Source organism: Pseudochaenichthys georgianus, unplaced genomic scaffold (assembly GCF_902827115.2).
Source record: "Pseudochaenichthys georgianus unplaced genomic scaffold, fPseGeo1.2 scaffold_1733_arrow_ctg1, whole genome shotgun sequence".
Classification (NCBI taxonomy): domain Eukaryota; kingdom Metazoa; phylum Chordata; class Actinopteri; order Perciformes; family Channichthyidae; genus Pseudochaenichthys; species Pseudochaenichthys georgianus.
Genome location: NW_027262519.1, coordinates 10,760 through 23,661, shown reverse-complemented (window position 1 = coordinate 23,661; position 12,902 = coordinate 10,760). Strand labels below are relative to the sequence as shown.

General features: G+C 39.2%; 1 pseudogene and 5 gene segments (V, D, J or C); all 6 read left to right on the top strand.

Moving 5' to 3' along the window:
- Nucleotides 1-456: 456 nt before the first annotated feature.
- On the top strand, nucleotides 457-915 carry LOC117441498 (Ig heavy chain V region 6.96-like). The segment is given in 2 exon segments: nucleotides 457-511; nucleotides 605-915. Coding segments are annotated over 2 exon segments (366 nt in total).
- A 412-nt stretch (nucleotides 916-1,327) lies between these two features.
- Nucleotides 1,328-1,851, top strand: LOC117441497 (Ig heavy chain V region 5A-like). The segment is given in 2 exon segments: nucleotides 1,328-1,403; nucleotides 1,500-1,851. Coding segments are annotated over 2 exon segments (348 nt in total).
- A 2,811-nt stretch (nucleotides 1,852-4,662) lies between these two features.
- Nucleotides 4,663-5,693, top strand: LOC117441494 (immunoglobulin heavy variable 3-30-3-like). The segment is given in 2 exon segments: nucleotides 4,663-4,762; nucleotides 4,851-5,693. Coding segments are annotated over 2 exon segments (375 nt in total).
- Nucleotides 5,694-7,882: 2,189 nt separating this feature from the next.
- LOC117441496 (Ig heavy chain V region 5A-like) lies at nucleotides 7,883-8,906 on the top strand (annotated as a pseudogene).
- Nucleotides 8,907-10,062: 1,156 nt separating this feature from the next.
- Nucleotides 10,063-11,034, top strand: LOC117441495 (Ig heavy chain V region 914-like). The segment is given in 2 exon segments: nucleotides 10,063-10,127; nucleotides 10,216-11,034. Coding segments are annotated over 2 exon segments (375 nt in total).
- A 938-nt stretch (nucleotides 11,035-11,972) lies between these two features.
- LOC117441492 (immunoglobulin heavy variable 3-21-like) lies at nucleotides 11,973-12,344 on the top strand. The segment is given in 1 exon segment: nucleotides 11,973-12,344. A coding segment is annotated over 1 exon segment (372 nt).
- Nucleotides 12,345-12,902: the final 558 nt, after the last annotated feature.

Sequence of the window (12,902 nt, the reverse complement as noted above, 5' to 3'; positions counted from 1 at the left end):
GAGGCCGACAATTTTAAAACGTAATTATAGGTCGTATTATGCGCTTGAACAAACGACATATTTGGTCGTAATAAGGGCTTAAACAATCGACCCATTTGGTCGTATGAGTTGGAGGACTTGTTGGTATGCATGATGTTTACAGTATGTGGATGGGCAACCAATGATGTGCAAAGCAGAATAAATGGTTACATCTTATTTAGGTTTAAATAAAAGGAGCTGACAAATAACTTGAAATTCAACCTTTTAATTTAAGGATATATACATTCAATCATAGTATTCAAAAAGGACATCTACATCATATCTATTCAGGGGATGTGCTGTGTTTCTGTTTGAGGAGGAGGAGTCAATGCAAACTCTGACCTCTTCCATCTCTACATATGTGTTGCAGAGTGAAGGACAGACACTAAATCACTGACATACACACTGTAGACTGGACAGAGACAACTGGCTTTCACAATGATCAGACCTGATTATCTGGTGGTTTTTCTCATCCTGTCAATTTACTCTGCAGGTAAGAACAACACCTGTTTTTCAGACAGAGCTCCTGGTACAAAGACAATATGGCTGCTTCACAGAAACTAATGATCTGTTTACCTGTCTGTAGGTACTGAGGGTCAAACACTGACTGAGTCTGAACCAGCGGTTAAAAAGCCTGGAGGGTCCCACAGACTGACCTGCACATATTCAGGGTTTAGTGGTAATTACTGGAATGCTTGGATCAGACGGGCTCCTGGAAAAGGACTGGAGTGGGTTGCTACTATCAGTGATAGCAGTAGCAGCATCTACTACTCTGAGTCAGTGAAAGGCCGCTTCACCATCTCCAGAGACAACAACAGACAGCAGGTGTATCTGCAGATGAGCAGTCTGACGGCTGTAGACTCTGCTGTTTATTACTGTGCTCGAGACACACAGTGAGACAGGAAGGAGAAATGCTGTACAAAAACTCAACAAGTAAAAGAAAAGTCAGAACTTTGTGTTCTGCTTCTCACAATCACAAAAAAGCTTGAGCTCAACATCATCAAAACACTGAAGGAAATATCGCCTAAATAAAACTGCTTCCATCAGAAAGCAGCTTCCAAAAGTTACATCAGACAATAAATATACTATTTGTCTGAGGTTTGATTAGAAATAAAAAGATCATTTTCATTTATTGTTTTAAAAAATAAATGTTATTTCATATCTCCAAACACAAATCCAAAAGAGAACTCTTGTCAGGACAGTCCGTCCCTCTTTTATAGCCTGTCAGTGTCCCTCTCTATGCAAAGTGAACTTCCTCACAGTCTGCTATAAAGACTTGATATCATGCTGTCAGCTGCAGCAGAAGAAGAGGAGCTTCATCAGGTCATCTTCAACACCAACCATGTTCTCTGTAGCTCTGCTGCTGCTGCTGGCTGCTGGATCCTGTGAGTCTCACTGAGGCAGAGACACTGACAGAACGCTCACACTGACTGCTCTCTGTTATTAACCTCGCTCACTGTTCAACATGTTTCCCTCCACAGGTGTGAAGTGTGAGCAGTTGATACAGCCAGCCTCTGTGACTGTGCAGCCAGGTCAACGTCTGACCATCACCTGTCAGGTCTCTTATTCTCTTAGCAGCTACTACACAGCCTGGATCAGACAGCCTGCAGGGAAAGGACTGGAGTGGATTGGTAGGAAATACACTGGAGGCTCAAATTACAAAGATTCACTGAAGAGCAAGTTCAGTATCGACTTAGACTCTTCCAGCAACACAGTGACTCTGAACGGACAGAGCGTGCAGCCTGGAGACTCTGCTGTGTATTACTGTGCCAGAGACACACTGTGACACACACCATCAGTAGAGCTGTACAAAAACCCCTCAGAGCCTGAACACTTGTAACATGAAGCCACCAGAGGAGGAGCCCTCAGACCAGAAATGATCTCAACACCAGCTCACTGTTACACTCAAGAGGGAAAGAGTACTAAGATGTCATAGAAATATTCTGAACTTAATTCAACAGAAAGGGTTTTCACCAATTTAAACAATCTGACATTACAATCACTGATACTGTATATCATTGTAGGTATAACATCTAAAAGGGATAGTTAGACCATAAGTTAGTTTTAAAAGTGTGTGATCATATAGTAGATTCCTTTCTATAGCAGAATGGGATTCTCTAAAAGACAATTCCTATTAAATAATGATTCAATAACATATGTAAAAGACAACTTTATCTTTGTCTTAACGGGATTAGGAGAAGAATGGATAGTTTTGATCCGACTTCATATTTTGATAAAACTATAGAAAAGTTTGTTTCTATAATCTACATTTTGTTGCTCGACCTTTTCTATGTGATTAAAACCACACCTGAACATTTCCTCATCTTTTGGATAATTTCCATGAACTCAAGTCAGCTGATTTCCAATCATCAGTATGTAAATGATCTGTGTGTGTTGCCTCATAAACCAGCAAAGTGTGTGTTTCAGAGAGAGGACAGAAGAGCTCACATCAGTTCAGCTTCAACATCAACATGTTCTCTGCAGCCCTGATACTGCTGCTGGCAGCTGGATCCTGTGAGGAGCTTTCAGTGGATTCTCACTAATACACACATCAGAAACACTGAGTGGTCAGATGAATGATGGAGATACTGTTGCTTTGTGTTTCCACAGGTGTGAACGGTATTGATCTCATCCAGCCAGACTCAATGGCTGTGCAGCCTGGACAGTCTTTGACCATCACCTGTCAGGTCTCTGGTTATTCTCTGACTGATAGGAGCTATGCAACAGGTTGGATCAGACAGTGTGAAGGAAAACCAATGGACTGGATTTCACACATGTGGGGTGGAGGCACCCCTCATCAAAACAGTGCTCTGAAGAACAAGTTCAGCTACAGCAGAGACTCTTCTGCTGGAACAGTGACTCTAACAGGACAGAGTGTGCAGCCTGCAGACACAGCTGTGTATTACTGTGTGCGTCAGCCCACAGTGACACAAACCACCAGCAGACCTGTACAAGTACTCAGAAACCATGTGACTCAACCATACAGAGTATAAATGTGAACAATGACACACATCTCACTCTCTGATAAGTTCATTAAATAATTCCTCTACATGTCTGGGAAATATATTTTGACAATTTTTGACAAAATTATTATTGCATTGCTTAGGAAATACAGAACATATTTTTTCTGTTTAGATACTGGAATATAAAATAACAGTAGCTCTACCACTGAAGAGACAGGATGTCATTGCAGAACATAAACAAACTAATTTCCTCTTTTTTTGTTTTCATGAATCCAGAAATAAGCTGACAGGAAATGTAAGTGAATGTGAAATGTGAGTGCAGCCGTCGTAGAGATACTCTGCTTATGGAAATGTTGATGTCACATGTTCCTCTTTGAATCTGTAGAGGGAGGTCGATGCAAACTCTTCCTCTCTTTAAAAACACCATCAGCGACTTGTTGCAGAGCACCAGAGAAGTGTTATATGTTTCTGACACACTCCGATCAGAAAGCACTGGCAGTGTCTCTCAAATAATGGAAAGACAATTATCTGGAGTTTATTATTTTTAGTTACTATTCATGGTGAGAAAATCTATTCTGATTTAGTTCTTTTTTGTATTTCTTTGGTGAAATGTTGGATAATGAGCAAACATGATTTTCTTACAGGAGTCTGGAGTGAGATCAAACTGGAGCAGTCCTCCTCTCAGGTGCAAAGACCTGGAGGGACAGTGAAGATGTCATGTGTCACATCTGGTTTTACAATGACAAGCCATTATATTCACTGGATCAGACAGAGGCCAGGACAAGCTCTGGAGTGGGTTGGGAGGATGAATGCAGGTTCAAATTCTGCTATCTATGGCAGCTCCTTTCAAAGCCGCTTCACCATGACTGAAGATGTTCCCAGCAGCACTCAGTACCTCGAGGTCAGCAGCCTGGCAGCAGGAGACTCTGCTGTTTACTTCTGTGCTCGTGACACAGTGACTAAAGACAGTGGAGCAGCTGCACAAAAACCTCCACCAACCACAAAGCAACGTGATCCATACACTTCTGGGTTTTCTCACACATTGCAAAAACACTTGGATGTATCCCCATTAGATTTATATGTGTTTCCCATGAACCACCAGATAGTCCCTCATGATATCTTATTATTTAATTTTAAATAACACATGTTATATTTATAAATACAAGCCAAAAATTACATTAAATATGAAAAGAGAAAAAAGCTTAAAACAATATTTGATCAGACAGAGAGCTTGGCTGAGTGACGAGATAATTAGAAAGGTGACATGTGAGACTATAATGAAGCACATTTCCTAAACACTACTTTATATTGGTGATCAGAACAAAGTTGTAGATTATTTATATTATAGTAAATGTGCTTCCATTAAGATCAAAGTGACTTGTGTGAAACAGAGCATTGATACCAAAATGAATGATCTAATATATATATATATATAAAGATAAATTGTGATTTCACAGGTTTGAATAATTTGTGTATCAACTTGTCAAAAGTCGGAGCAAACATAATCATCTGTCTATTATTATAATACATGTGTTATTGATGTTACAGCAATACTGATAGACATTCTACACAACGTGAAACTAGTTAAGAGAAAAGTCTAAACAGCTGAGATGGAGGGTTGATATTTTTTACAAATCCTGTGAGGAGGAGTCAATGCAAAACTCAGATATCTCCCCCTCTACTTATGTGACTGCAGAGAGGAGGACAGAGGACAGAGGACACACAGTTGAACATGATGGACTATAGGACAGGACTGCTGCTGCTCACTGTCTGCTGGGCAGGTCAACACCTTTACTGATCTTTATCCAACACAGATTCTAATTGTGTCAACAGTTTATTTCACCAGATGTGTTTTCATCCTCTCTCCAGGTGTTGATGGTCAGACTCTGACAGAATCTGAACCAGTGACTAAAAGGCCTGGAGAATCTCACAGATTGACCTGTTCAGCCTCTGGATTCACATTCAGTAGCCACAGCATGAACTGGGTCAGACAGGCTCCTGGAAAAGGACTGGAGTGGATCGCTTATATCAGATATGACAGTGCAGAAATCTACTACTCTGAGTCAGTGAAAGGCCGCTTCACCATCTCCAGAGACAACAACAGACAGCAGGTGTATCTGCAGATGATCAGTCTGACGGCTGGAGACTATGCTGTTTATTACTGTGCTCGACACACAGTGACTGAAGCTGGTTGAGCAGCTGTACAAAAACCTATAGCACCAATCCTTATCTTAGACAGAGCCTTAAAATCAATGATATTCTTCATTTATCGTTCGCTTTGGTTGTTTTTTTATGAAAGTATGAAAATCAGCCTGGAGAGAGATCATTAATAACGAGAAATGTTTAATGACATTATCTCAATGAATTAAATGTCCGTATCGGAATAAAATCATCACTTCATGAACACATTTCAGCCACATTAATGCATACATATGGCAGTGAAGTCATGTAGCAGCTGCTCTCATAAACACACAAGAGAGTTCCCCTCTCCTCTGTCAGCAGGGACGTGCACAGAAATAATGGGGGGGAAGGAGCTCAAGTGAGACAAAGGCATAATCATTTATAAAAAATGTTTTAAACAAAAAGTTACAAATAGTTCCACATCTCTGACTTACTGACCAATTAATTGTAATACCCTCACAGTCTCACTGAGGCAGAGACACTGACAGAACGCTCACACTGACTGCTCTCTGTTATTAACCTCGCTCACTGTTCAACATGTTTCCCTCCACAGGTGTGAAGTGTGAGCAGTTGATACAGCCAGCCTCTGTGACTGTGCAGCCAGGTCAACGTCTGACCATCACCTGTCAGGTCTCTTATTCTCTTAGCAGCTACTTCACAGCCTGGATCAGACAGCCTGCAGGGAAAGGACTGGATTATCGGCGCACGTGTTGGATACTCCACATACCAAAAAGATTCACTGAAGAGCAAGTTCAGTATCGACTTAGACTCTTCCAGCAACACAGTGACTCTGAACGGACAGAGCGTGCAGCCTGGAGACTCTGCTGTGTATTACTGTGCCAGACGACACACTGTGACACACACCATCAGTAGAGCTGAACAAAAACCCCTCAGAGCCTGAACACTTGTAACATGAAGCCACCAGAGGAGGAGCCCTCAGACCAGAAATGATCTCAACACCAGCTCACTGTTACATCACCAGTTTAAACATTTAGAGGTTATAATCACTGATACATTACTGTATGTATTCCCAGAATAAACAATGAACACTTCTTTAAATTGTTAAACATCAGCCTTTTCAAGTATCCATAATTATATATTTTCAGTAATTGTATTTATTGCTCTAAATGTAAGTTACTTTACAACCAATGTCAGCTCTAATAATATTGTTCACACTATTTATTCACAAATACAAAATAGTCATCTTTGATTAAAAATATAAATGTTAAAGACATTAAATGTAGATAAATCCTGTAAAGTGATTTATTTACTAATTTAACTCAAAGCATTTTTTTATGAAAATAATGTTAATACCTTTATTTTAATCAACAGTAAATAAAATCCATTATTTGTTTGTTTTCTTCTGACAAATCTGAATTAAATAACAATATTAAAATGTTACAAAGTGACTTACAGCCCAATAAGAAATGTTTACCAATTTCAAATGTAAGAGATAATGTTTTTAACATAAAATACTGTTACAAGAGGACACTGTTAAATCAGGAAGGAGGAGTCAATGCAAAACTCAGATATCTCCCCCTCTACTTATGTGACTGCAGAGATAAGGATAAGTCAATATTATTAAAATATAAATAATAATAATTGGGTCGATTAGAACAAACTTACAAGTCCCTGCATGAGCCCCCCCCCCCCCCCCCCATGCTATCCTGATGCACATCTCCAGTGTGTGCAGAGTACTTCTGTCTGACTGCTCTGCACTTTGTGTGGAGCATCAGAGGTCACATCTCCAGTCTCAGGATGATCAACTCTCTCTCTCTTCTGCTGGTTGCTCTCTCTCTGCCCTGTGAGCTCTCCTGCTTCTTGATGTTTGATCTTTTATCAGACAGCATCCACTGATGGTCAGTCAGTGATAGCAGAACATTTTCAAAATATCTCACTATCTTTTCTTTTTTTTATCTTATCAGGTTGTACAGGTCAGAGTATGGAGTCTATTCCTTCCTCTTCAGTAGTGAAGAGGCCTGGGGAGACTCTCAGTCTCTCCTGCAGGGGATCTGGCTTCACATGTAGCTGCTGCAGCATGCACTGGGTCAGACAACCTGCTGGAAAAGCACTGGAATGGATGGGTCGTGTTTACAGCGATGCAAGTGGAACAGACTATGCCAGCAGATTCCAAGAACGGATAGAAGTCACCAGAGATGATAGCAACAGCATGGTGCATCTGAGGCTGTCCAACTTAAAGTCAGAGGACTCTGCTGTGTATTACTGCGCCAAACACACACACTGGTTAAAGGAAACATGGAGGCTTTACAAAAACCTCTAACTATGTATTATCACTAATACCAACAGGTGGCAGTAAATGATAAAAAGTCAGATAACAGTAAGGAGAAAAAGACAGCTTTTCTAAACACACTATGAAAGCAACAGCTGCTGTGGAATTTCACTTCCCCTTTTTAGATATACATTTTACTTCAGGCATTCTTGCAACACTATTGTCCCATTATTTTTATTTTTAACAGAAAGTATCAAGGATAGATTTCTGCATGATGTGTCCAGTATGTGGGCTAGGGTTTTGCTGAGTAGAATAAATGATTACATCTGATTTAAATGTAAATAAATTTAGTGATAAGTAACTTAAAATGTATCCTTATAATTGTCCAACCACAAATCCAAAAGACAACTCTTGACAGGACAGTCCGTCCCTCTTTTATAGCCTGTCAGTGTCCCTCTCTATGCAAAGTGAACTTCCTCACAGTCTGCTATAAAGACTTGATATCATGCTGTCAGCTGCAGCAGAAGAAGAGAAGCTCCATCAGGTCACCTTCAACACCAACCATGTTCTCTGTAGCTCTGCTGCTGCTGCTGGCTGCTGGATCCTGTGAGTCTCACTGAGGCAGAGACACTGACAGAACGCTCACACTGACTGCTCTCTGTTATTAACCTCGCTCACTGTTCAACATGTTTCCCTCCACAGGTGTGAAGTGTGAGCAGTTGATACAGCCAGCCTCTGTGACTGTGCAGCCAGGTCAACGTCTGACCATCACCTGTCAGGTCTCTTATTCTGTGGGCAGCTACTACACAGCCTGGATCAGACAGCCTGCAGGGAAAGGACTGGAGTGGATAGGAATGAAACACACTGGAGCTTCATACTACAAAGATTCACTGAAGAGCAAGTTCAGTATCGACTTAGACTCTTCCAGCAACACAGTGACTCTGAACGGACAGAGCGTGCAGCCTGGAGACTCTGCTGTGTATTACTGTGCCAGAGACACACTGTGACACACACCATCAGTAGAGCTGTACAAAAACCCCTCAGAGCCTGAACACTTGTAACATGAAGCCACCAGAGGAGGAGCCCTCAGACCAGAAATGATCTCAACACCAGCTCACTGTTACAGTCAAGAGGGAAAGAGGACTAAGATGTCATAGAAATATTCTGAACTTAATTCAACAGAAAGGGTTTTCACCAATTTAAACAATCTGACATTACAATCACTGATACTGTATATCATTGTAGGTATAACATCTAAAAGGGAAAGTAAGACCATAAGTTAGTTTTAAAAGTGTCTGATAATATAGTAGATTCCTTTCTATAGCAGAATGGGATTCTCTAAAAGACAATTCCTATTAAATCATTATTCAATAACATATGTAAAAGACAACTTTATCAGTGTCATAACTGGATTAGGAGAATCATTCATATTTTAATCCGACTTCATGGTGATGTTATTTTGATAAAACTATAGAAAGGTTTGTTTTTATAATCTTAATCGTGTTGCTCGACCTTTTCTATGTGATTAAAACCACACCTGAACATTTCCTCATCTTTTGGATAATTTCCATGAACTCAAGTCAGCTGATTTCCAATCATCAGTATGTAAATGATCTGTGTGTGTTGCCTCATAAACCAGCAAAGTGTGTGTGTGTGTGTGTGTGTGTGTGTGTGTGTGTGTGTGTGTGTGTGTGTGTGTGTGTGTGTGTGTGTGTGTGTGCCACAAAGCAATGCGATCCTATACACTTCTGGGTTTTCTCACAAATTAAAAAAGCACGTCGATGGATCCACATCAGATTTCTATGGGTTTCCCATGAATCACCAGATAGTCCCTCATGATATCTTATTATTTTATTTCAAATAACATATGTTATATTTATAAATACAAGCCCCAAATGACATTGAATATGAAAAGAGAAACAAGCTGAACAACAATATTTGAACAGACACAGAGCTTGGCTGGATGACTAGATTATTAGAAAGGTGAAATGTGAGAGGAGAGTAAAGCACATTTCCTAAACACTACTATATATTGGGCTCTCGTCTTTCAATCAGAAGTTTGTGGGTTCGATCCCAGCCTGTGCAGTCAACATGTCGATGTATCCTAGGGCAAGGTACTTAACCCTGAGTTACTTCCGATGGCATGGCCAACGGTGTGTGAGTGTGTATTAATGTTAGTTCCTAAGTAAGTGTAAGGTGCACTGCTCTGTGTGAATGGGTGAATGACAAGTAGTATGTAAAGCGCTTTGAGGGGTCGTAAAGACTGGATAAAGGGGTATAAGTACAGTTACCATTTACTATCACAACACAAATGTAGATTATTTATATTATAGTAAATCTGCTTCCATTATGCTCAAACTGACATATGCGAAACAGAGCATTGATACCAACATGAATTATAATATATATATATATATATATATATAATTTGTTTAGATAAATGTGTCACATGTCGAAGTTAAGATAATTTTTGTGTATTATTAGAATAAATGTGATTATGTAACTGCAATACAATTATTCTACACAACTTAAAACTAGTTTAGAGAAAAGTCTTAACAGCTGAGATGGAGGGTTGATATTTTTTACAAACCCTGTGAGGAGGAGTCGATGCAAAACTCAGATATCTCCCCCTCTACTTATGTGACTGCAGAGAGGAGGACAGAGGACAGAGGACACACAGTTTAACATGATGGACTATAGGACAGGACTGCTGCTGTTCACTGTCTGCTGGGCAGGTCAACATCTTTACTGATCTTTATCCAACACAGATTCTAATTGTGTCAACAGCTTATTTCACCAGATGTGTTTTTATCCTCTCTACAGGTGTTGATGGTCAGACTCTGACAGAATCTGATCCAGTGACTAAAAGGCCTGGAGAATCTCACACATTGACCTGTACGACTTCTGGATTCACATTCAGTAGCTACAACATGAACTGGGTCAGACAAGCTCCTGGAAAAGGACTGGAGTGGATCGCTCGGATCCACCCTACTAGCAGTGCCCACATCTACTACTCTGAGTCAGTGAAAGGCCGGTTCACCGGCTCCAGCAACAACAGACAGCAGGTGTATCTGCAGATGAGCAGTCTGACGGCTGTAGACTCTGCTGTTTATTACTGTGCTCGAGACACAGTGACTGAAGCTGGTTGAGCAGCTGTACAAAACCCCCTCATCATTACAACAGTTTTCTCACACTGTTAATGTGAGATTTGGAGTCTTTCAATATCATGACAACGGTAGTTACACCAAACACTGTACGATTAGAAACATATTTCTTAACAGATAGCTGAATGTATCACTTGATAGATTTATCATGTTTATTGCAGAACAGACTCTTATCAAAATGTCTCTTTAGAGAAGACAGCAGCTGAACCATAAAAAGCATTTAAGATAAGATAAGATAAGATAAGATAAGACTTTATTCATCCCGAAGGAAATTGTTGTGCCAGAGTAACAGTAACAGTAACAAAATACAACAAACACAATAAACACAGCAGAAAAAGATCAAACATCCACCGACAACATGAAACATAGAAACATAGATGGTCACACAATCAATGCAATCATTATTAGCAGTATTCAGTAGTTTTCAGTAGTTAGTAGTGCAAACATTAAAACGTAGTGGCAGTTACGTAATTGCACATTATCATAGCATTATTAATAATAATACTAATACTAATACTAATACTAATAATAATATAATATAATATTGCACATAGTTATATATAGCTGTGAGTGTAATTGCAAGGATGTTAATTATATAGATATATTGCACATAGTGTTGGTGTGGAAGATCTCAGTGCCCTTTACTTAGGGGTGAAGAGTTAAAGAGTTTGATGGCCACTGGGAGGAAAGACCTCCTGTGGCGCTGTGTGGTGGTTATCGGTGATCTCAGTCTGTATTTATGTGATAACATTTAGAAAATGGTCTAATCTGAGATCGTCTTTTAATTTATTTAGTTTGCATTTTTCATGCACTGCAGGAATGTGTTTTTGCACATTGTCAAATAGGTTTCAGTTCCTTAGTAGTTTATTTCCTCTCAAAACTCCAAGTTTCTCTGTATCTGTCCTCAAACTGCCACTATTTGAATACTGAAACTTTTAAAGTAAAAAAAGAAACAAAACCCAGGTCTTCATCCAGCTGCAGCAAACACAAGTAAACATTTAGAGCATCCTGCTTTCCTTCATTGCAGTTACAAAATAAAAATAAATAAAAACATATCGTTCAACCAATTTCTGAATTAGTTTCGAATTGTTACAACTAAAACAATGATTAGAAGTAAAGCTTTGATGTTACTCATATGAGTTATAGTCAATATATAGTATAATCAACTCTTTCGTTGAAAAAGAATAATTATAGTATTTTAATCAACAGTTCATTTTTGTCAACAATTGCCTTAAATAACTATTTGCTGCTAGTTTAAATGATGTTTAATGCTGTTTGTATAGCCATGAATTTGACTTTTAAAGCAGAATGCGAAGTAGGAGGAGCTAATCGTCAAATGAATTCTCAAAGGGATCAAGTTTACTTCATATTTAAAGAGGGACTCAAGCTTTTGAAAACACAAGAAACTGTGTGAACATGGCTGGAAAGCTAACACTCTTGGTGGTTGCTCTCTTTGTTTGGTCTGTCGCTGAAGGTCAGACCATAACTGAGTCTGAACCAGCAGTCAGGAAACCCGGAGAACCTCACAGACTCACCTGCACAACATCTGGATTCAACTTTGGAGACTCAGTATGGAACTGGATCAGACAGGCTCCTGGAAAAGGACTGGAGTGGATCGCTTTAATACACACAGCTAGTACTCCGATCTATTACTCCCAGTCGGTCCAGGGTAGATTCACTATCTCCAGAGATGACTCCAGCAGTAAAGTGTATCTGCAGATGAACAGTCTGAAGGCCGAGGACACAGCAGTGTATCACTGTGCCAGAAGACACAGTGAGAGACAGTAACAGGAGAGTTGTACAAAAACTACTTCCTCTATTTACCACCACCCATGAGAGCATTCACTTTATATTGAAATACTGATTAACTGAATATTGACATCCTATTTCGTCTAATTTGACGCAATGTTTAATTCAGTTGCAACCTAAAGAAATCTAGTGAATTCTAACAGATCATTTGTATGTTTTGAAGGAAATATGTATTTTTGTGTCGTTTGATTCTCCAACAAAATGTATTAAAAATAATATAAAATATCCCATTTCACACAACACAGCTGTTTATCTGATTCAGTATGGTTAAACTGTGCCCATGTATCTCTAGAAGTACATTAATGAATGCATACTTTGATAAGATTAATACACATCTTTTTACTTTTCTGATTGTACACCAATCATCATTATATCATAAACATTATCACCAGGGAAGCTTTATCTGTTTGAATTGAGTATTTTGACCATATCATAATTTGTATACATATTTAACTCCAAGCTGTATAAACTTGAATGCGTATTGGATTTAAGCATATATATATATATATATATATATCCTTTATTTAACCAGGTAAA